General features: G+C 41.8%; 2 protein-coding genes across 4 annotated transcripts in view; both read right to left on the minus strand.

The window, feature by feature from the left end:
* The window catches only part of KIAA0319 (KIAA0319 ortholog), a 96,383-nt gene extending 88,951 nt beyond the window's left edge, over positions 1-7,432 (minus strand). For both annotated transcript variants that reach the window (XM_027603664.2, XM_027603663.2), the window contains exon 1: positions 7,300-7,432. The gene's annotated coding sequence lies outside the window, so the exon portion shown is untranslated. The remainder of the gene's footprint in view (positions 1-7,299) is intronic.
* Positions 7,433-10,563: 3,131 nt separating this feature from the next.
* Positions 10,564-24,891, minus strand: TDP2 (tyrosyl-DNA phosphodiesterase 2). Of its 2 annotated transcripts, XM_027602125.2 has the most exons (7): positions 24,449-24,857; positions 24,283-24,368; positions 20,609-20,782; positions 19,806-19,897; positions 18,242-18,360; positions 16,607-16,777; positions 10,564-11,692 (listed from the first exon to the last, which is right to left on the minus strand). In XM_027602125.2, the coding sequence occupies exons 1-7, from the start codon at positions 24,599-24,601 to the stop codon at positions 11,411-11,413; spliced, it is 1,077 nt and encodes a 358-aa protein (XP_027457926.1). In that variant the 5' UTR covers positions 24,602-24,857; the 3' UTR covers positions 10,564-11,410. The 2 variants fall into 2 exon arrangements, with proteins under 2 accessions (XP_027457926.1, XP_027457927.1); XM_027602126.2 differs by lacking the exon at positions 16,607-16,777 and having other exon boundaries at positions 24,449-24,891.
* Positions 24,892-24,917: the final 26 nt, after the last annotated feature.

Raw genomic sequence — 24,917 nt, forward strand, 5'->3', positions numbered from 1 at the left:
CCTCCCTGTACCAGGAGGTAAGGAGACATCCTTAGTACCAGAGATGGGAAATTTAGAGCCTAGAAGACTGTATAAACACCTCTTGTTACTGTTTACTAATTTACTACCCCAGCCCAAATTCTGTTTAGAATTCCTTACTAATCAAAGCTTCCAAAGTTAAGTTTTCTTTGTCCTATCAATTTCTGAAAGATTTACTGTCTCTTTGTCTAAAATGTATAAAAACTACCTGCCTTGGTCATTTCCTTAGGTCTCAGTTTCTTTTTTTTTTTTTTTAAGATTTTATTTATTTATTTGAGAGAGAGAGAATGAGAGATACAGAGCACGAGAAGGAAGAGGGTCAGAGGGAGAAGCAGACTCCCCGCTGAGCGGGGAGCCTGATGCGGGACTCGATCCAGGGACTCCAGGATCATGTAGGTCTCAGTTTCATCATTGGGCCTCCATGTACACATGTAATAAAACTTGGATTTTTTTTCCTCCTGTTAATCTGTCTCTTGTCAATTTATTTTTTTAATTCTTTTTTTAAATATTTTATTTATTCATGAGAGACAGAGGGAGAGAGAGGGAGAGAGAAGCAGAGGGAGAAGCAGGCTCCCAAGGAGCAGGGAGCCTGATGCGGGACTCGATCCCAGGACCCTGGGATCATGACCTGAGCCGAAGGCAGATGCTTAACCATCTGAGCCACCCAGGCGCCCTGTCTCTTGTCAATTTAATTTTTAGTCTAGCTGGAAGATCTTGAAGGATAGAGAAGAATTTTTCCTTCTCTTTTGTTACTAAACTTCTGATTCTGGCAAGCCATTCATCAACTCAGAGACTGTTCAGTCTTTCAATTCTATTTATCAGCAGGCCTGTGATCAACTAGCCAAAAAGTTTTCCTTTAGAATTTAACTTTCTGGGGGCACCCGGCTGGCTCAGTTGGTGGAGCATGTGACTCGATCTCAGGGTCATGAGTTTGAGCCCCACGTTGGGTAAGATTACTTAAAAATACAATCTCAAAAAAAGAAAAGAAAAGAATTTAACTTCCTGGCATTAAGTAAATAATTTGTTCACTTATTCCCTATGGTAACAAAGGAAAAAAAAGTAGAATATTGTCAGCTATTAACCTATCCTTCTAACAACAAGGAAATAAATGGTTTGTAATATTTATCATCACCATCATCAATATAACAGCTATTCATAATAGTGCTTATATTCACAAGGTAATGTTACATACTTCATATCATCTGAGCCTCCTAATAACAGTCTGAGAGGTAAGAGATTGTGATCCTCAACAGGTGCACAGAGTATTCCGGCTGAATTGGCTAAACTTCTGTGGCTCACCACTCAGGAATCAGTTTCCAATTTCTCCAAAACAAGCCTCGAAGTTTTTAACAGGTAGGGAACATCCTCACCGGCAAATGAAGGAGATGGAAGGAGATCTAGACAATACGTTCAGCTAGGGGCCGAGCCAAGAACGTAAAAACTTGGCAATGTTTCAGTACCATATTCTACGCTCTAACTTTCTCCACTGGAAGCTGATAAAGTAAAGTAAGTTATAGAAAAGTCAACACAGAGGATTCCCCAGGACTTTACTGGCAACAGAGATAATGCCTTACAATTACAGTATAAAATGATACCCTATTAGGAGATCAAACAGATTTAAGGGAAACACGATCCAGCCAGCGTTGGGTTTTAAACACAGGAAGGGCAGTGGTGTGGAATGGGGAGGGAGCAGATTCTGTGGGGGGCCCCCAAGGGCAGATCAGGGAACAAGGGGGAGAAAATACAGGCAGAGAAAAAAGACAGCCCCCTCCACCTGTCGGCTTTCTAAGAATCATACCGGTGAAATGGTGAGATGTTTCTGCGTCATTAAATCCACCGCATTAGTGAAAGAAACATGGACATTAGGGTTAGTACAACCAGGCCAGTGACGACCGACCAGCAAACTTCTTAGAAGCAGGTGCATCCCTGCGCAGCAGACAAATACACAGCTTGACGGGCACAAACACGTGAGAGCCTGTTCCCAGGCACGGCCCGAAGCATGACAAAGATGTGACAGAGGCTCAGTCTCTTTTTCAACACAATTACAAAGACCGTACTGAGAGAGATGACCAAAGAGATGAGTAAGTGGGGGTAAGACGTGGTTCAAAGACAACAGGGTGTGAGGTTCACAAACAAATGGAGTATGAATTAAAACTCAGCAGAATGCTGTCAAGTACTTAATAGGATTCATTTGCAAAAAAATAAAGAGGCAAAACTATATAAGGTTATTTGGGGAATTAGAAGAAAAAGCAAAAGTAGATTCTAATACTCATTATAGAACAAAAACTATCTAAAATATAAGAACTAAAATGACATTTTATTATGGCTTACTCTATAGCAAACTAGGAGCAAAAAAAAAAAAAAACCCGAACAAACAAAACAAAAAAAACCCCAAAAACAATGGAATAGGAATTGTGACATAATACTATCATGACAACTGTATGTTACTCATGAGGAGGAAGATTTACCAGAATGTTCAAAAGACTAACAAAATAATTAATGTCAATAGTGAAAAAAATGAAGGAGAAGGAGGGAAAACAATCTGGTTTCAAATGCAGGGGCAAAAGTAAGTTGGGACAGTTAAGGAATTAGACACTATGAAAGACAAGGCAAAATATTCAAAATATTGAAAAATATTCAAGTTCCACGGAATTAAAAAGTGTTCTCCAAAACGCATTAATTTAACACCTGTTCTGAATGAACTCGGTGCTAAATGTTGGAAATACACAAACAAGGCGGGTTTGCCGGGGACTGGCCTGGCCGACCAGCCTGGGGACCCTCCTTCCAACAGAGGAATGGCCAGGCAGGACACAACACACTGCTCCAAGCCACATGAGTTCTAGAACACGAGGTCTTGTTTTATCTGCGGCAGTCTCTTTTTCTGGGGGATAGTCCGTGTTCTAGAGAAGCGGTAATCCACAAAGGATGATAAAAGATGTACAGGTAATCTTACCAGACCTGCCAAAACCAAAGAAGGAGCATCACAGCGAAGATTAAGGCACAAGGTTGACTGTGGCCCTGCGTGCAGTCAGGAAAACAGTCAGGTAGACAAACTGTAATCAGCAAGGGTGACAGGCAAATTCTGAGGCAGCCTCGTGACACGCATCCGGGGGTGTTGCCCCCGTGATTATGTTAGGATTCCCAGCAAAGATACTTTTGCAGATATAATGAAGGTTACTAATCAGTTGGCTCGAAGACAGGGAGACTGTCAGAATAATCTGGACCTATCATTAGAGCCCTTTAAAAGAGTTCTCTCCCTCTGCTAACAGAAAGGGAAGTCAGAGAGAAGATACGGAGCATGACAGAAACATTCTGTTGCTGGGCCTGATGATGAAGGGAGCGATCTGGAAAGAACCTGAGAGCTGCCTCTAGGAGCCAGGCTGGGACAGCTGTCAGGGAAGGGGGCTCTCGGTCCTAGAGGTGCAAGGCACGGGCTTCTGCCAAGAGCCTGAATTTGCTGGGAGCACAGTCTTCCCCACAGCCTCCAGAGGAGAAGGCACTCAGCAGATAAGCTGATGTGGGTCTAGGGAGACCCTCATTCATGCTAATACATGGGTGTTATTTTAAGCCCCTGAGTTTGTGGCATTTTGCTATTGTTATAGCAAACTGGTGCAGCAAGAAAGATAGTGGACATCCACTGACATCATGAAATACTATGGAGAGCCTCACAGATGCCACTGCAGCCTAGACAGACTAATGAACAGGGGCTAGAAGAAAGCAGAAGCATCCCATGGTGAGATGGAAAGCAACCTGGGACTGCCCAGGCATGCCTCTTCCTGGGGACTCTGTGTTGGGAGTTTTAGCTCTGTTCCCTTCCAAATGACCTTCGTAGAATGATGTTAGCTGTTGGAAAGGACCTTTCCAGGACCTTCCATATCCAGGCTAACCGGAGTATCTGCATATACAACAACAACAAATCTTTTTTATTAACACATGGATAAACTTCTAGGCAGAAGCAATGCAAAATCTGTCTCTCTCTCTAAAATAGATAAATGAATCTTTAAAAAAAAAAAAAAGGGAGAATGGTCAACTGAGTGGAAGAAGACTAGGATAATAAGGTCAAAAAGTTTCTCCAGATTTGGGAAAAGCAGGTTCAGCGTAAGTGGATAGAAAAGCCCAATGCAAGAGGGGGAAGACTAGCTAGTCAGCAGAGACGCATAAACACATATGACAGGGACTGGGGACCTCAGTCCTATGATGAGAGAAGTCTTTTACTCCAACAAAACGTGAGGCATGTGACACCTAGAATTTGGAGGTTTCGTAGCTTTAGGACAAGGAGGCTGAAGATACTGAACTAACAGAAAATATTTCAACCTCCTGATAAGTACAAATACACTTGAGAGAGATGGTAAAGATAACAGTTCTTTTAAAGGTAAGACATCTCCAGAAGTTATTCTGAAAAAATTTTAAAGACAGACAAGTACGTCATATTGACCAGAAGACCGTGCGGTTATACATCTTCTACTTCAGTTTAATGACAAAAGCCAAAAAAATGGTAAGGTATGCTGATAGTCACAATCCTAGAACAGTAGGATCATCATCATCCTAGAAAGGGACAATCTGTACCTCCTCACCTCATGAAGAAACACACTGCAAAATGTAATACATAAAATTTGTGGGTGGCAACACCGGAGTTAATTTGTTAATTTCCCCTTGATTCTCATAATTCTGGTGCTTTAAATTATGGCATGGAACAACCCCATCTTTAAAAATTCATGTTGAGGTCTGAATTATGCCCTTACTCTAGCTACACTGCTTAAATTAAATAGATGTTTACTAGAATCCCTTGCTTTTTTTGAACTTCAGGAAAAGCATGTGCAGCTGGTTGGACATAGAAAAACTTTTCAACAGCTAACATAATTCTACCAAGGTCATTTGGAAGGGAACAGAGCTAAAACTCCAACACTGTATCTTTATCTACCTGTGTATTCTTTCTTTAAGAAGCTTTGCTCTGAGGGGCACCTGGGTGGCTTAGTCGTTAAGCGTCTGCCTTCGGCTCAGGTCATGATCCCAGGGTCCTGGGATCGAGCCCCGCGTCGGGCTCCCTGCTCCGCGGGAAGCCTGCTTCTCCCTCTCCTACTCTCCCTGCTTGTGTTCCCTCTCTCACTGTCTTTCTCTCTGTCAAATAAATAAAAATCTTTAAAAAAAAAAAAAGAAGCTTTGCTCTGAAACTCAAACATCCATTGTTAAAAGACTCTGAAAAATGACGCAAAAGTAGATGTTATTATGGCCTAAGCCTTTGTACCACTTAGTAGAAATAAAATAATTTCTCACTACTGAATTCACATGAATAGTGTCTAAAAATACAGATTTTTAAAAAACAAACAGAACAAGAACCTACTAATTACTCTAGGCCTACTAAAGCAAAACTCCTTCCTTCTGGTATTACTTATCTGGAATTACATGCCTTTAGGATTGTGATTATATTTAGCCTTGTTGTTTTGTTGTTATAACAATACTGCAAAGAAAAATTATGCATTTTATGATGGTTTGACACTATCAGTCAGAACAAGCTTTTGTCACATCAAAACAATTCTTAGTGCCAAGTTATTTTGAAGACAGAAAATACTTCCTAAAAAGAAAACTTATTTCAAGAAAGATAATGACTTTTATTGATGTGTTACTGCATGCCAGGCAGGGAGCAAAGTGCTCCTATCGGTATTACTTTATTTAACTCTTAGAGGAATTCTATTAAGTAGGTCCTATTATTACCCCTATTTTACAGATAAAGAAACTGAGGCTTAGAGGGAATAGGGAATTTGCCAAATGTGACACAGCTACAAACTGGCAGGTCCACGCCCAAACCCAGGCCACCTGACCTGGCAATCTACATCAAGTGTCCCCCAACGTGAAAGAGTCGTGCCTGGTTCTACGTATTTATTTAAAGAGAATGCGTCTTCTCTGCTTGGCTAGAAAAAAATTAAGTCAAGAAAATTTGACAGCAAATCTATTCTTTTACATTAATAAGTTACTGAAGCTCTCTTTTGACTATTTTTAATACGTAAAGATTTTGGCTGAATTATTTTTGTTTTTCTGAAGGAAAATTAAGTCCCCTCATGGCAAGGTGTGATTAGTCTACTGTGGTTCTAAAAAGTCTTGATATATGTTCACATCTCTTTTTCAAATTACAGAGGAATTCATCTTTCTCTATGACTCCTACATCTGTGACTGAATTATTTCCAGTTTTCCTCATTTATATGAAAAGTGATGTAAAATAATAAAAACAAAATAAAATATTGTATTTGCCATAACTTCAGTGGTCTCCATGATTGTGCTCTTCTTATCATAAACAGTTTGAAGTGTTCAGACAGTGAACATGCATTTCAGGAATAAAGGAATAAATACTAAGGTTCACCTCAGAAATCCTTGTTTTTTGAGAAGGAGGGTTGTCTACAATTTGCTTTTTCTATTACCAGAAACATCATTCAACTTCTTTACGTAAGCACTCTTTAAACCACTAACATTTAACCCACAAACAAAAATGTTCAGATAAAGAAACCAGCAATAAAAATGGGCATGAGTATGTATATCATATTGTTTTCTCTTTCCATATAATTAAGAGAAAGTATGATGGAAAGAATGATGACTCTCCTAATGTCAGGCCGATGCTCTTGGTTAATAATATCTTGATTAATAGCCATTCCGTGGAGCCAGTTCAAAGGGAAAGAGAGAAAAGCCATGCAGAGGTTTTAAGCTTCAGATTACGGTGAGGTATAGAGTCAAAAAGGAATTTAGCAGATGATAGCAAGTATCACATCAATATTACTAAACGAAGTTTAAAGGACGCGATTCCACAGGTCTAAGAAATGCAATTCACGAGGCTGGGGAAAGATGTGATGTCCCCGACCCCACCCTACTCAGACGCCACCCATCAGCGCAGCCACCGGGAGCAGGCTCCTGCCGAGATGTCCAGCACAGCCTGCGGAAACTCACCTCCCGAACTCAGGGCGTCGGGATGGTTTGTCTTCGGCATGGCCTGGCTCCCTGCCGCCCTCGCTTCGCATCACCCGGCCCGCGGGCTGCCGGCGACGCGCACACCAGCCGGCCCCAGTCGGCGCGCCCAGCCTCACCTGCCGTCGCACCTGCTCCGGGCCGGCGCCATCCGCCCGCCGGGCGCACTGGCACGCGCGCGCGCCGCCGCCGCCGCCTCACAGGAGGGGCCGCCCCGCCGAGGGAAGCCCGCGCCTGCCCTCCCCGGGACAGAGCGCCGGAGCAGCGCCTCCGGTTCAAACCCGGCACCCGGCACCCGGCACCCGGCGGAGGCGACCGCGGCGCGCTTACCTCCCGCAGCGAACGCGAGCCCGGCCGCCGCTCCGGCGCCCCGCCTGCGCCCAGCAGCAGGGTCCGCGGGGGTCAGCAGCTGTGAGACGACGCCGCCACAGCTCGGGACCCCCGCCCGGCCCCCGCAGCAGCTTCCGCGGGAGCTGGGGAAGCGCGCGCCCGTGATTCAGCGCCTTTTCGTCGCGCGGTTACCACGGCGACGCGCGCGCACGCGCCCCTAGCGAGGGGCGGGTCGCGGTCCCTGGCCAGCTCGCTGCTCCCAGGCGCGGGGCACCCAGCAGAAAGCTTTTGGGTGGGAGGGCGGCCTGTATGCCCACCCCTTCTCCTTCGCCAACCGCTTCCCTGTCACCATGATCCTAGACGGCCTGGGGGATAAGCCCCCTTTCATAGGCCCGGGCCAGAGAGGTTCGAGGAAGCCAAGAGCGCACCACCTGGGTTAAAGACCCTTCGCGCATGTATACCCCGAAGCGAAGGTACCCCACATGCACAGGCCCCCCTCCTCCCGCGGGAGCCTCTTTGGGCCTTACTATGTCTTGAGCACGTGCTACTTTATGACTTAAGTTTGCGGGGGCTAGGTGGGGCTCCGTCAGCTCCATGCGTTTTAAGTTAACTAGGTGCCCAACATATTTAGACCTCATTTGCGTCTATGGGAAGGTGATGATCTGAACCACAGAAAAGTCACGAGGAAACCTCTTTCTTGCATTTATTGTTTTCTTACGATAAAGATGCTCAAGCATCTAGGTATGGTAACATAGGGCAGAAAAAGAAGCCAGGGCAGAAAAAGAAGCCAGGGCATTCCTCGAGCATTCCTAGCACATTCCCATGACTGGGAAACATACAGCACTGAGCCACACGGACCCGATGAGCAAGCCCCTACTAGGCTTCTCGATGGCTGCGGATAGGCCTTGGACGACTTACATAATCTTGCTAAACCTGTTTCCTCAATTATAAAATGGAGATAATAGCACTCATATAGGACGATTGTGGGAATTAAATAATGAACACTGAAAGAAAAACCTGTCCAGGACTGAAAGAATGGAAATCAGATTGGACCAAAAAGAAAAAAAACAACCCTGCCATTGATCAGGCTGGGAAGACACAGATGAAGCCAGAAGCAAGGTAAGAGGAAATACTGTTTCTCCCAGTCATGCAATCAGGATGACTTCCCCAGATGTCAGAAGAACCTTAAGAAACTCACCTCTTAAACTCACACCATAAATGACTTAACAATCCTCTCTGTAGGTGACTATTGCTTTCTTACCCCAGACGCCCCCCCTTGCTTTGCTATTCCCACCCAGACTGGTGATGCCCGGTTGCTACACTCTCCTCTGCTCACGAAAGAACCCAATCTCTAGTTAACCCCTTTCTTTGCCAATCTGCCTCTGAAACAATAACCAACAGGTGCCAATTTCTGATCCCAAGACCTTCACAGAATCCTTCAATGGGAACCCACACCTTACAAAAGGTACTTCCCTTTCTCCTCTCACCTGGCATTCCACAATACCCTGAATGCCCTCTCATTGCACCAACAAATCTTAGACAACAGCCTTGTTCCCAAAGATCTTTAATACACGTGGGCTTAGCCCAGAATGCTCAACTTTTAACATCTTTTTAAATCAGTGCCATTACAATGAATACCTATTTTGATACACATATAAATTTAGAATCTATTTTGGTACTGCATGAAAATGTTAGTCTGCCTCCCTAGGACACTAATGCTAGGACCCTATCCACTTCTCATCCAAAATTAATGGGCATTTATTGAGCTCTTGCTACATGTCAGAGACTATAATAAATATTAAGGGTAAAAGTATGTATCCTTAATACAGCTTTTCTGACTTTGCTCTTGTTTATATGCTGTTGGTTGGGATATTTGTCTTACCAAACTGTACAAGAAAGACCGGAATTACTCTATTTTGAAGGTGGGAGAAACCGAGGTCTAGCAAGCTTCAAGTATATTCCACACCAGGGGCAAAGAGCTGTTTAGCCTATTGAAACAAATACAAGATTCTGAGTCGGCATTTCCCCAAGGGAAGTAAGGTACTCAGAGCTACTATACTGGAAAAATTTGAGAGCCAAAGTAAAAAAATTCAAGATATTGAAAATTAGTAGCTTCTTAATTCTTGCATTTGTTGGGAATGGTGTAGGGGTGCCTGTCGATTGAGCGTCCCACTCTTGATCTCAGCTTGGGTGTCGACCTCAGGGTTGGGAGTTCAAGACCCTCATGGAACTCCATGCTGGGTGTGGAGCCTACTTTAAAAAAACTTGTGGGGCAATTGGCTGGCTCAGTCAGAGGAGTGTGCAACTCTTGATCTTGGGTTTGTGAGTTCAAGCCCCACATTGGGTATAGAGATTATTTAAAAATAAATAAGTAAACTTTTTAAAAAAATGAATTGTTCCTGTTCACATCAGTCAAAAATGATTTCTTAGAAATTTGTCATTATAAACAGTAAATGGGAAAGTATTTCACTTGAATGCTGAGTCATAGAAATGATGCTCCTGGGCGCCTGGGTGGCTCAGTTGGTTAAGCATCTGCCTTCAGCTCAGGTCATGATCCCAGGGTCCTGGGATTGAGCCCCATGTCGGGCTCCCTGCTCAGCGGGGAGTCAGCTTCTCCCTCTCCTCCCCGCTTGTGCTCTCTCTCGCTATCTCTGTCACTATCTCTCTCAAATAAATAAAACCTTAAAAAAAAATGCTTTCAAGGTTTTCAATTTGATAATTATTTAATCTAATACACAGTACTACATATTCTATTTTTTATAATTAGCCTTTCACTCATCTAATTTTTTTTTTATAATGTGATATAAGGTATGGTTCTTTCAACAATTATTCTTCCAAGTGAATAAGCAATTTATGCCAAAAACATCCTTTTCCTATATAAATGAACTATTGCCTCCATAATGTATGCTATTAGCATTCTCATTTGAAATGATTAAGTATAAACAAATCTCCTTTCCATTGTCACTACAAAGGGAATATTATATATAAATTCAGCTTGTCTTTTTTTAGGTGTTTTTGCTGTTAATTTTGACACCCCTGATGAAAATGAGGCTCTGTGACTTCTCATTCTAATTATTCCCCCTGGCTTTCCTTTTTTACAGTGAGGTTGTCAGTGTATGCTTGGTAGTTCTTGGTGGGTTGAGAAGCTTCACAGATGAGGTTTTCTTCCTCACAAAGGTGAGTAGCAGCAGTGGGCCAGAAACAGGAAGCAGGTAAAAACTTCAATCCCATCATGGGCACAAAAGCATACTAAAACAAACTATAAACAAGTAAAATTCTTTATTTAAAGTACATTTCTTTTACGGGGAGGAAAGTTTCTTTAAAGCACGTTTAAAAAGTGCTCCTTATCCCTCTCCTGTAAAATAATTCAATTTTATAAGAAGTAAAACTAAAAGGCTAGTCCTCTTTAAACATTTATTTTTCTCTTAGGAAAAAAGCCCAACGCAGCTAGAACACCAACCTTAATCATTATCAAGACTAATTTTGCCTCTGTTGGCAACATGAACAGCGACATGTTGACAAACATGAATTTTAAAAAGTAAAGGAATTTCAAATCAAAAGATTTCATTTATAGTTTACCAATCATGTACTGTTAGCTGACAAAAATAAAGTCTGCTATAGGATAGTTGCCATCTACTTAAATGTACATAATCATGGCTTTTTTCATTTAAGATTACCTGAATTAAAAGATTCAATTCCCCCAAACACAATAACCTCTTATTTTTATTTTTAACGATTTACTTAAAGTATAAACTATTTGGTGCCTGATTTTAAAAATAAAATATAAAGGCTAGCCCAGGGACAACGTGGCCCTGCTTGAGAACCAGCCGGCAGCTCTGAGCAGTATCAGGAGCTCTGACGGTCTTGGTGGCCTTGATGAAGAAGTCTCATATTCTGTATGCTTTAGTTTAAATAAACATCAATATTTAGTTCTGAAATTTGAGTACACAATCCACAAAATAAAAATCACAGCGGTGTTTTCTCCTGTTACAATGATGTAGTCTATCAATTCCTCCATATAACCCACCTTTCCAGACAGGTGAAAATTACATTTGCAAAAATCCGGAACAAAATTACTCAGAAGATAGAAAACTCCTATTTGGAAAGCCCTTCACAAGATTACATCAAGGTTGCACAGAAGACCCCAGTGATCACTAGGAAATCTACCACAGTCCAGTTTTTCCAACCCGAGGAGGTCCAAACTTTGGGGAACGATATGGCCACTTTCTGCCGCTGTCCTGAAAAATATTCGATCAAAACGAAGCTTACAAGCAGCCGATATGCCCAGATTAGAGTTCATCTGTGTATCCCACGTATACTGGCAATGCTTAGGTTTGCCCAAGAACTCCCAGACATCCAAAATGTTGCTGGGTAAACCACCACATTGGGTGACCTGAAATGAAAAAGAAAACTCTTTAAGATTCAGTCCTTTTTCTCCTGAACTAAAAAACGTTTCCTATTATGTCTAAGTGCATCATTTCAAATCAGAATGTCACAAATTACTGCCCCAAAGCAAGACTATGTATTAATATTAAATATATTATGAAAGGTATTTTGCTGTATGGTAATAAGTAGTTAATATAAAAATACCTAAACAGCCAGAGAGGTCTGGAATTTGCCCTTCTCTTCTGCCATAAACAGATTCCTAACTCTGGGTAGCCGATAAAACTTAGAAGGCTGGAAACTCACAGCCTCTGTTATTGCTATTAGTTTTTGAAAAATGGACACAAGTGAAAGGTAGGCAAAACTGTTACTCTATTTTAGTCTATAAATGTAGATGTATACAATTTATGTGATTGACTAAGGTCAACTGCCTTCAGTTTCATTTGAAATTTAGTATCAAATCCTCCTCCCTCTTCACACTCCAGGATTTAAAAAACATTTTACTGTGGTAAAATACAGGCATACTTCCTTTTATTGCACTCCACAGACACTGTGTTTTCTCCAAGTTGAAGGTTTGTGACACCGCTGCATTGAGCAAGTCTACTGGTGCAATTGTCCCAACAGCATTTGCTCACTTCGTGTCTCTGTGTCACATTTCAGTAATCCTTACATTTCAAACTTTCTTATTATTTCTGTATTGGTTACAGTGATCTGTGATCAGGATCTTTGATGTTACTATTGTACTTGTGCCCATATGACAGTGAACTTAATGTTGTGTGTTCTGACTGCTCCACTGAGCCGTTTTTCTCTTAGGAAAAAAGCCCAATGCAGCTTTTCCCTCTTCTCTCCCTCTCCGTGCCTTGAGACACAATACTGAAATTGAGTCACTTGTCTCCCACTTTAAATCGAAAGCTAGAAATTAAGCTTAAAGAGTAATGTATATCTAAAGCCAAGATAGGCCAAATTGTAGGCCTCTTGCCCTAAGCAGTTAGCCAAATTGTGAATACAAAGGAGAAGTTCTTGAAGGAAATTAAAACTGCCATTCTGGTAAACACATACATAGTGAAACAGCATTACTGTTGATACAGAGAAAGTTCGAGTGGCCTAGATAGAAGATCACACCAGGCACAACATTCCCTTAGGCCAAAGCCTCATCCAGAGCAAGGCCCTAACTCTCAATTCTGTGAAGGCTGAGAGGTGAGGAAGCTGCAGAAGGGAAGTCTGAAGCCAGCAGAGGTTGGTTCTGAGGTTTAAGGAAAGAAACCATGTCTGTAACACAGAAGTGCTAGGTGAAGCAGCAAGTGCTGATGGAGAAGCTAGAGCAAGTTCTCCAGAAGACCGAGCTGGGAGAGTTAATGAAGGTGTCTGCAACAGCACAACAGATTGTCAATGTAGATGAAGCAGCCTTCTATTGGAAGAAGATGCCATCTAGGACTTTTACAGCTAGAGAGGTCAGTGCCTGGCTTTGGAGCTTCAGAGGACAGGCTGACTGTTTTAGGGGCTAACACAGCTGCAGACTTGAAGTTGAAGCCAATGCTCAGTCCCCATTCCAAAAATCCGAGGGCCCTTCAGAATGATACTAACTCTGTATGGAATTGTTCAATCACTGCATTTTACACCTGAAACTAATATAACACTGTATGTTAACTGCACTGGAATTAAAATAAAAGCTTAATAATAAAAAAGGATTATGCTAAATCTACTCTGTGTTCTACAAGTGGAACAACAAAGCCCAGATGACAGCACATCTGTTTACAGTATGACTGACTGACTATTTTAGGCCCACTGTTGAGACCTACTGCTCAGGAAAACAAAACAAAAAACTCCTTTCAAAATGTTACTGTTCACTGACAATGCACCTGCTCATTGTCAAGAGCTGGTGGAGATGGACAATGAGATGAATGTTGTCTTCACGCCTGCTGACAGATCATTCACTATGTAGCCCATGAAGCAAGGAGTCATTTCCACTTTCAAGTCTTATTATTTAAGAAGTACATTTCATAAAACTATAGCTGCCGTATATAGTGATTCCTCTGATGGATCTGGGTAAAATCAATTGAAAACCTTCTGGAAAGGATTCAACATTCTAGATGCCATTCAGAACATTCATGATTCATGGCAAGAGATCAAAATATCAACATGAACAGGAGTTTGGAAGAAGGTGACTCCCAACCCTTGTGGATGACTTCGAGGGGTTCAGGAGTTCAGTGGAGGGAGTCACTGCAGATGTGGTAGAAACAGCAAGAGAACTAGAACTAGTGGAGCCTAAAGATGAGACTGACTTGCTACAATCTGATGATAAAACTTGAAATGATGAGGAGTTGCTTCTTATGGATGAGCAAAGAAAGTGGTTTCTTGAGATGAAATCAACTGGTGAAAACTGTTGAAATGACAACAAAGGATTTAGAATATTATGTAAACTTAGTTGATAAAGCAGTGGCAGGGTTTCAAAGAATTGACTCCAGTTTTGAAAGAAGTTCTACTGTGGGTAAAATGCTATCAAAAGGCATTGCACAGTACAGAGAAATTAGGAAAGCAAGAGTCAAATCAATGCAACAAACTTCACTGTCTTATTTCAAGAAATGGCTACAGCCATCCCAACCTTCAGCAACCACCACCCTGATCAACATTAAGGCAAGACCCTCTACCAGCAAAAAAGTTTGTAACTGGCTGAAAACTCAGATGATGGTTAGCATTTTTAGCAATAAAGTATTTTTTAATTAAGGTATGTACATTGCTTTTTTAGACATAATGCCAGTGCATACTTTAAATAGACTCCAGTAGTATAAACATGATTTTATATGCAGTGGGAAACTAAAAAATTCATTTGACTTTTTTATTATAATTGCACCTTATTACAGTAGTCTGGAACTGAACCTGCAATACTTCTGAGGTATGCCTGTATATGTAACATAAAAGTTAGCACAGTTCTATGGCAGTAAGTACATCCATGTAACTGTGCAGCCATCACCACCCTCCGTCTCTAGAACCTTTTCATTTTCCCAAACTGAAACTCTGTACCCAATAAATACTAACTACCCCTTCCATCCTCCCCTAGCTCCTGGTAACCACCGTTATACTCTCCATCTATATGAATCTGACTACTTCAGGAGTCGTAACATATTTGTCCTTCTGTAACTGGCTTATTTCACTTAGCGTAATGTCCAGGGTTTGTCCATATTGTAGCATGTTGTATTTCCTTCCTTTTTAAGGCTGAATGATACTCCACTGCACGCATATACATTTTGTTTATCCATTCATCTGTCAATGGTCACTTTGGTTGCTTCCATGTTTTAGCTATTGTGAATAATGCTGCTGTGAACACAGGTGCACAGATACCTCTTCAAGACCCTGCTTTTCTTTGTTTTGGTATACACCCCAGAAGTGGAACTGCTGGACCATATGGAAACTGGAGGAATCACCACACAATTTTCCACAGCAGCTATACCATTTGGTATTCCCATCAGCACTGCACAAGGGCTCTAATCCAAATCCTCGCAAATGCTTGTTATTTTCTGGTATTTTGCTAATATTGATGCTAACAGATGCAAAGTAGTATCTCATGATGGCTTTGATTTACATTTCTCTAATGACTAGTGACGCTGAACATCTTCTCTTGTACTTATTGGCCATCTGTATTTCTTCTTTGGAAAAATGTCTATTTAAGCCTTTTGCTCATTTTTAAATCAGGTGGTTTCTTTATTGTAGAAATTCTTCAGATAACATCAATATCATATTAATTATATTACTCACTTGTCATCTATAGGATTTGCAAATATTTTTTCCATTCCATGAGCTGCCTTTTCATTCTGTGATCATGCTGCCCCTTGATGCACAAAAGTTTTTCACTGTGATACAGTTCATCTTATCTTTTTTTTTTTTCTCTTGTTGTCTATGCTTTTGGTGTCACATCCAAGAAGTTGTTGCCAAATCCAACGTCATGAAGCTTTTCCCCTTTTTCTTTTTATCGTTTTAGCTTTTACTTATAATAGGTCATTGATCTATTTTGAATAAACTTTTATATAGAGTATAAAGCCAGGATGCAACTCTGTTTTTTTGCATGTGAATATCGAGTTTTCCCAACACCATTTGTTGAAAAACAGGACTTCTCTTTTAAGCAGGTCAGTTAGTCAACCAGGTACCACAAAACAGCTACCATGAAGTTACTGATTTGCAAACAGTCCAATAGTTAGACTTTTTAAAAAATGATCTGTGTACAAGGGCACAAAATCACAAAGAGAAGCAGAGCACCACTTTATTTAGGATACTGCCTTCACTTCTGAGGTCCTGACAGGCTTTCATTTCTCATTTCACTTCTTCCTCTACTCCTGGAGCTTATGACAGTGAAATGAACGTTTCAATTCACTTCTAATCTGATGTGAGTTCAGCCAGAGCTGGGGGAAAAGGCAAGGCCAGCTTACCATTTATTATGATCTAAGTCTACAGATCCTGAAAAATCCCAGTGCGTCTCAAATGAACTAAGGGGAGAGAGACTTTGTTTCAGTCCCGGAGATGGCAGTACCAGGAAAAGGGGGTAAAAAAAAAAAAAAAAAGCTAAAAAAAGAAAACTCAGAAGAGAGGTAGGGACAATTGTGATGGCCAAATCTTTCTGTTCTTTTCACTTTGCCACTTGAGATACTGCAAATAAACTTAAATCTTTTCTTAACTCTTTCTTTATACCCCTCTTTTTAATCAACATATATTGTGTTGACTGTTTCAGATGCAGTATTTCTGTTTTCCCCCAATAACGTAAGCGTTCCTCCTGCTTCCACTTCCCCAGTGCCAGGCCTACAGCACAGGCCAAGTATTTACTGAATTGCATCTGCAAGGTCACTTACACATAACAGCTTTGGTCAAAAGAAACCTAAATTAGTTTCCACAGCAATAATCTGCCCACAAGCACAGAACTGACTTTGTCACTCACTTCATGATCCCTTAAATTTGTATCTCCTGCAAATATAACTGTAGCTGACTCTGGAGCCTCTTGCATTTTCTTTAAAACCATTTTTAACTGATTCATTCGTTCCTTAGCATGCCCTCTGGTGCTCTCCAAATGAGAAGTCATAAGGCAAAGTTCATTTCCCGACACACTTGCCTGCAACAGGATAAACAGTTATAGTTGTTAAAATTCACCAACCACTATTGCTGAAATTTGATAACAGAATCAACCGATTACAATTGATTGGTATATATTTACCAAAGCAAAACTACATAATCAGCACTGTGCTCATATTTCTAGGTCAAGGTGTAACATGATAATCCTGCTCCCAAAGACTACTTAGCAAACACCCACTACTACTTCAAGACCTACCTCAAATGTCATCTCCACTGGAGTCCTTCCCCAATGTCCCCAGGCAATCAGTGGCTCCCTCCGCTATATTCCTATAGCATTTTAAAGTTCCCTTCACTGAATTACAGCATAATTATTTCTCTCCTACAAAGTCATGAGTCATTTGAAAGCAAAGATGGTTCTTTTATTTTCTGCTATTACCAAGAGCCTGGCACATAGGTACTCAAAAGAAGTCAGTTAAATGAATGAGAATCATTTACCATTTAGCAGTTAAGATACTAAAAATGCAGGATCTATTAATTATTTAAACTAACTGCCTGCAGAATCAAGTCCAGATTCTTTCACACTGGGCATTCATGACCTTCCGTAATTTGGATCCAACCTACTTTACCAACTTCTTGTCACACTACTCCTTTTCGTGCCCCCTATACCCAACTGAATATAATGTTCGTTTATACGTATATATGTCCTTTCTCATATACCTTTATATATATACACACATCCTGCAATATACAATCTGCCAAAGTTTGCTCATGGTGGTTCTGCCACCTGGACTCTTCTTAATGCCTACATCTTACGTATTTTTCAGGGCTCAATTCAAATACAAATTCCCTCATCAAACTTTCACTAAACAACCTAGCTAATCTCATCACAAGAAAAAAATTTTGTGACCGTGTATGTTAACTGGTGATCATTTTGCAACATATACAAATATCCAATCATTGCATTGTACATCTGAAAGTATATACTGTTGTGCCAATTATACCTCAATTAAAACAACAACAACAACAACAATCTAGCTAAAAGTTACCTCTAAACTTCCATGGCACATCATTACACCTCCTCCAGGGGCATTTATGCCTTTCCTTTATTTTAGTTACTATATACTACAATCTCTCCCTTGCCAACCTATAAGCTCTAGGAGAGGAAGATCTTTTGATTCATTCTTGTAAGCCTCACGAGTATAACAGAGTACCATATGCAATGCATTTAGGAAAAAAAAAAAACATTTTAGGAAGCAAATGTGAACTGTTAGTAAATTCTTGAGTATTCTTAGGAAGATACCTAATGGATCAGGATTTTATGTTTACAAATTTGTATTGAAATCTGTGTAAAAACTTAATTTACAATGTTCTTTAAGACTATTTAAAAGAATGTTGGAGACAAAATTTTCTCTAATGGCAATTAAAAAAAAAAAAGATACCACAATGGAACTATAAGAAACAATTCAATCTTTAAAAAAAAAATCAATTTAAAAAAATTACTTACATACACACACAAAAGGTTTCTCATCATTTTTGTATTTGGAAAAGGGATAATCTCTTGGCTTTTAAATTTCACTCTCGATTTCTTCAACATTATAGCTGTGAAATATCCTTCGTCACGACCTTCAAATGTTTGTGGAAAAGAATTTAGGCTGAGAAGTCAAGAGTATTTGCAGTTTATCACAAGTTCCCCTACTGAAGGTTTTGTAACAGTACAGATACTTAAATGGAGCTGAATCTTTAAAGTAAACTATTATTTCAAAATAGGTGAAGACAGCCAGCCAACTGAGTCCCTATGTTTACGCCCCCCCCCAAATGTAGCTGGATACATCGAAGAAATATAAAAATAAAAAAGAATTCACATAAGTGCCAAAAATGGTTAATGCCAATATCAAGCAAGAAAATGTGAGAAATTTCTGAAAGGAAAGATGAGACTTACACTGAGCCAAACTAACATGCATTTACTTCTCACCATGCAAGCACCAGAAAAATTACAGTAAATGAATAAAAAATCTAGAAATGTATAAAATCATAAGAGAAAAGAATAGAAGTAGAGGGGCAGTGAATAAAAGCTTCCAACTGTTTTTCAGAAAACAAACTAGCTGAAGAAGTGGAAAGTGATTTACTGGAGCAGAGGGAAACCAGGAAAGGAGGAAAGGGGGAGAAGGGAGAAACAAGGGAAGGAAAGGGAGGGCTAAGGAGGACAGTAGGTGGGCTAGAAAAATGGCAGTGTGCAAGCAGGTGGCGGGGGGTGAGTGGGACAGAGGAGGAAAGGAGAGAGGGAAAGAATTTTCCAGAACTGAAGGTCACACTCCTCCAGTTTGAAAGTTCCTACACAATACAATGGGGGAAAAAAAAGACCCAACAAAAGGAGGAAGGAAACCAAGTTGGAGGAATAGCATGGTATTCAGAAAACAGAAATCTAAAACAGAAAAGAGTCAAAAAGAATCCCCAAAGAATGCAGAAAAGTTGTCCCACAAAGACAGAAAGAAAAACAGAAACAAGAGATTACCTTCTCCTTAGCAACTGAGAATTTATTATAAATCAAAATTAAAATCACATACTATGTAAAAGTGAAAGTCAAAGAAAACACGAGATTTAGCCAACTATTATGGAATGTAGCCAGTGTGTGGTACATTAAATGCATTCAGTAAAAACAAAATAGATAGAAAGTCAAAAAACTATTCAGGGCAAAAAGCTAGGAAAAAACCCAAAATCAATTAAAAGGAATAAAAACAGACTTTTAGAAAAAGTATAACCAAAATGCACTTATCACACTTAAAATTTTTAATAAATTAATTTCACTAAAAAATTACTCCAGGTCTCAAAATTTTGGCTAAAAATTTACATTTTTCCTGGAAAAACCATCCATTTCCAATATTTTTCACATATATTAAACTGTAAAACATATTCTCCTATGGTTTTTCTAGTATCCTGTGTCTGGCTTACTTTTCTCAAACTTTTTTTATTTTTGCTTTTTCTGGTGTGTGCTCCTGTAGGCTAACCTTGATTTATCTCTTTCATTGACTGTTTTTCAAAGACAAAGACAATAACAGGAAAATTGTTACCTGTAATAATCTCATAACTACTTGCTCTCTTCTTTAGGTAGCTACAATACGGGGGAATAACTTCCTGTAGGAATATCACATCTGGGCTGTACCTAATTCAAAATACCAATTTAAAATAAATCCCAGGTATACTATTTCATTTGCTGACACCTAGATTAGCAAAATACCACAACATAAAAGAAACACAAAATTACTGCCCCCTAGAGCACCTAATATTCAATGTTTATACTGATATCTGATAACTATAAAATAAGATCTGTGCTATTTTACAAATAATGTAAAGATCAAATTAAGTAAGAAAAACGTACATCATAACACTTTAAAAGTAAAAAGAACTGGAATCACGGACTACGGAAATCAGTATATGGAGAGCCTACAAGGGTCCCATCCTCCATTAGATTGCCTTACAAATTGTCAGTCCTCGTGGAACAGTTAACCATGATGAGGAAACTGAGCTGCAGAGAACGCCATGGTTCACAAGGGATTACAGAAGGTCACAGAGCCAGTGTGTAGCAGACACAGACCATTCTGATAATTTTACTTTCAGAGCAATAATTACATACAAAGTTTCTTAAGTGAAACAGTACCAGAAAGCATCTAACAAAAATTAGTGTTCCCTCCCCACCTCCTCCACACTCTTGCTCTCAGAGGCAATCACTCTCCATTCTTTTACATGTTTCTTCTGAGAGCTAGATTTTGAACTCAGATCGGATTCCAAAGCTCATGATCTTGACCGTTACCCTCTTTGTAGATAAGTAAGCCACGTTATCATGCTACCATTGTACCTAAGTAATAATACTTACAAAGTTAGATAGGAACACACCCCTTGAGCCCTCTCTCGCAGACTGTTTAGGTCCAATCCATCAACATTCCAGGTAATGAAAGAGAACACGCTGCCATCTTCTTGCTGATTCCCTTCAGATGTACTGGCTTTAGAACTAATGGAATCAGTTGTCTCCTCATTCGTTAGGTCAACACTGGCAAGATTACAATGAAGCACAACTCTGCAAATCATCTCTGAACTGATTAATTTTAAATTATTTTCTAACTATTTGTACTCATCTTACAGATAAATAAATTTTAAAAGAACTCTGAAAGTATCTGCCTATAGAAGAGCAGAAGTCATACAACTAAGGAAAGATAGATTCTTACCGTGTTATCCAAATGTTTGCTCACTTACATAGTTAGAGCCAACTCAATATCCCTCAAAGACATGGGTCAGTCACTAAAATGATTTTGTAAACTATGACCTGAAATTAGACTATGTAGTGTAAGATTTCCATTTTGGATTCACTTTAAATCATATGTGAAATGTATGAAACATACGAAATAAAATCTCATTGTGAGTAACAGCTGCAATTTGTCAGCCCCCTCACTGAAAGGTGAAGTGGCTTGGTCATATGAAACTTCGCAGCTTTCACTCAAGCCTTTTTGAACATTCTCTCCTGAGAGATCACCTAAGAGGTCTGACTACCCTGAGACTACCACGCTGGAGGGCCCACACGCACAAGCTCCAGTCCACGGTCCTGACACCACCTCACACCATCCCCACCGAGGCACAGGTATTTGAGTGGAGGGACAAACCATTATTAAAAGGTGACTGCCAAGCAGTTATATACCATACATAAATTTAAGAAATAGGTTTTTATATTTATAACTTTAATAAATTTAATGTCAATATTTTAATTTTTTAATTAAAAATTTTATTGAGATATAATTGACATAGAACATTATATTCATTTCAGGCACAATATAACGATTTAGTATTTGTAAACACCGTGAAGTGACCACCACAATAAATCTAGTTAACTTATTATTTTAACTTATTTTGAAATAAAATCAGACTTTCAGTAAAACAGTAAAAAGATTTCTTTTCCCCATTCACCCACATAAATGTTAACATTTCATGTAACATTTACTTGCTTTGCTCTTTTTATTCTGAAATGTGTGCATAAATACCTTTGTATGTATTTCTTAGAAACAAGGACAGGCTTACCTGTATACCCAGCATTACTGAACATCAGAAAGTTATCACTTATACAACATTATTATATAATTTTAAGACCTATTCAAATTTTGCCAACTGTGTCACAAACGTTCCAGTTTACAATTCTGGGATGGGGGACTCCTAACGGTCCTCCCTTCCACCATTACTCAGCTGGATTCAGATTTTTTCTGTGGGACTATTTCAGGGAATCCACTTCCTCTGTTTCCATTTCTTTCTTTCTTTCTTTCTTTTTTAAAGATTTTAATTTTAGTTAGGCTCTACACCCAACATGGGGCTTGAACTTACAGCCCCAACATCAAAAGTGGCATGCTCTCCCAACTGAGCCAGCCAGGCACCCCCTGCACATACTTTTTTTTTTTAAGTAGGCTCCACCCTCAAAATAGTGAGGGCTTGAACTCACCACCCTGCATCAAGACCCTCTGTTCCAATTTCTTTACTGGTTACAATCTAGGTTGCAGCTGACAGAAAATAACTCAGGTTCCTATGAGCAAAATAGAGGAATTTAGAAGAAACAGAAGCATGTCACAGAGCCAGGTATGGGAATGCAGCTATCCCTGAGGAAATGCAATCAAGGCTTTCTCTTGATCTGACTCCACTGACTCAACTTCCCTCGGCTTCATTCTCCTTCTGCAGACCACCATTCTCAGCTTTCCCCACAAATACTAGGTTAGCATGTGACCATTCCAGCTCCACAGGAAGATTCGGACTGAACTCTTCCTCCCAGTCTGGAAATCTCAGGAGAGAGGATCTGACTGGCCAGCTTGAGCTAGGCCAATACCACAACATGGGAGGCAGAGCTCTATCACTGCAGATGGGGGGACGATTCCCCCAATAAGGGCTAGTCAGGGAAGGGAGCCTGATGGAAGGATCCGATTACATCTGTAAACTGGTGCAGCTGAAAGATCATAGAGAGAAAAGTGTCTTCACTGCGAACCGTTAACTCTACAGGTTGCCCATATATCTGGGAGAACTTTATATACATTTATTGAGAGCTTCTTATATGCCAAATATTGTACTAGACTTCGGGAAATTAACAATGTATAAAACAGATACTGACTTCACCAAATGGGTAGTTTAATGGGAGACAGAAAATATTAAACAGCAATTACAACCTAAACTAAGTTACTATGACTGGGATCATGCAGGATGCTCTAAGATTACCTACAAGGGGAAACCTACCCAGACTTGAGAGATCAAGGAAAGCTGCTCGGGAGGTAAGTCCTGTCTAAGATGGGCCTTATATGACTTCGCATGGAAAGAGTCGAACAAAAGGTTCTAGGCAAAGGTAATAAATGACGTGGGAAACAAAGGCAAAAGAAAAGTTAAGTTTCCTTACTACCTACAGCCCACTGACAAGTCCTTGAAACAGGCAGCGTGACCTTCCTCTAGGAACTCAGCTGCGTTGATGTTAATACTTTGCTAAGGTCAAAAGTCAATTTCAGCCAAACCCCCCAGGATCCTGTAAGTCAACTTCAACATACAAAAATACCCTTGGAAACTTCCTCTATCTCTACCATCCTCCCCAAAGCTACGTGTTGGCAATCGTCGTCCCCCAAGCACAGGACCCACCGATATTCATCTGAAGGGTCTCACGACTGAGTTCTTACTAGACGGTAACAAATGACCTTTTCCTAACAATAGCGAGCCCCCTCAAGGTCCTGGAAACCTTGCTTCCAAAACACCTTGGAGGCTCGCGCTGTCCCTAGGCCCCTCCCACCCTGAAAGCATATACCGGGCCACTGCTCTTCCTGCCCAGGGGTCCTGTGCCCGTGCTGTAATAAAACCACCTTTTTTGAACCAAAGACGGCTCAAGAATTCTTTCTTGGGCGCCTGGGTGGCTCAGTCCGCTCCGGGGCTGCCTTGCGCTCAGGTCAGGAGCTCAGCATCCTGGGATCCACTCCCGCACCTGGCTCTCCGCTCAGCAGGGAGCCTGCTTCCCCCCTCTGCCCCTCCCAGCGCTCATGCTTGCGCGCGCTCGCTCGCGCTCTGGAATAAATAAAATCTTTAAAAAAAAAAAAAAAAGAAGACTTCTTGCTTGGTCGCGGGCTCCAAACCCCAACCATTTCTACATCAATAAGTATCTTTACAAAGGATGCAAGGCAAGAGAACACGCCCACTGGAGAAAGCGAAAGTTGGATGCCCCGTAACAACCTGCGTGGCAGGAGGGAGAGGGTGAGGGGCACCAACCCGGAAAGGTGGCCAGGCCGCCGGGGGGGAGTAAGGCCGCTGGGCCGCGCGAGCAGCGCACACACCACCACGCTGTCCGCCGCAGGGAGTGAATGAATGAACAGCCCGGGAAGCCGGGGACTCCCCGGGTCCCGCTCTTCCACAGCGACGCGGCCTCCCTCCTTCAGCCCGAAGCGCCCACGTCCTTCCTCTGACGCGGCAGAGCGGTCTCCCTCCCGGACGGCGGCGCGCGCGGAGAAGCCCCCAGCCCCGCGCCTCCGCCCGGCCCGCGCGCCTCCTCACCAGGACTCGGGCCCCGCCGCCGCGCGAGGACGGCTCTCCGCCGCGCTCTCCTGCTCGGGCGGCTCGAAGAAGGAGTTCAGCGCTCTCTGAAAAACACACAACAGCCGTGAGACCTGGGCGCCCCCCCGCCCGAGGTAAAGAGGCGGAAGAGAGCGGCGAAGCCTACTTCCATCTCCCAGTCGTTCTCGGCCAGGTAGCACTGAGCCACGGAGGCGTCGCACCTCGCAACCGAAGCGAACTCCACGCACAGAAGTCGCCGCTTCTTCACCTCGGGCTCGCCCTCTGGCCGCTCCGCCTCCGAGCTGCCCGGCCTTTCCATCGCCTCGCCCCGGGGCCCACCGCGCCCCTCACCAGGGCGGGAGGGCCGACGCTCGGATCTGCGCAGGCGCCCGGCGCACCCTTCTCAACCGCCCGGCTGGAAACGCGCCCCGCCCCCGGAGGGCGATAGGCGTGGCTGCGCCGCGGGAGAGGCGGCCGGGGCGGGGGCGGGGGCGGGGCACACGGCGCGTGCGCGGTCACAACGCAGAGGCGGCGCGACGTCAGAGCGCGAGGCGCTGGGGCGCTGGCAGCGGGGGCCCGAGCGCGGGCGGAGAGGTCGCGGCCTTCCTCGCCCTGCTTGTCCTTTGCTCCTTCGC

Source organism: Zalophus californianus, chromosome 7 (genome assembly GCF_009762305.2).
Source record: "Zalophus californianus isolate mZalCal1 chromosome 7, mZalCal1.pri.v2, whole genome shotgun sequence".
Classification (NCBI taxonomy): Eukaryota; Metazoa; Chordata; class Mammalia; order Carnivora; family Otariidae; genus Zalophus; species Zalophus californianus.

Coding starts and splice junctions, on each gene's coding strand:
- TDP2 (XM_027602125.2), bottom strand. CDS start 24,601: ATGGAAAGGCCGGGCAGCTCGGAGGCGGAGCGGCCAGAGGGCGAGCCC. Junction 19,898..20,608: donor GTGTGTTCCTATCTAACTTT/GTAAGTATTATT, acceptor ATTTTGAATTAG/GTACAGCCCAGATGTGATAT. Junction 18,361..19,805: donor TAGTTATGAGATTATTACAG/GTAACAATTTTC, acceptor AAACATTTGAAG/GTCGTGACGAAGGATATTTC.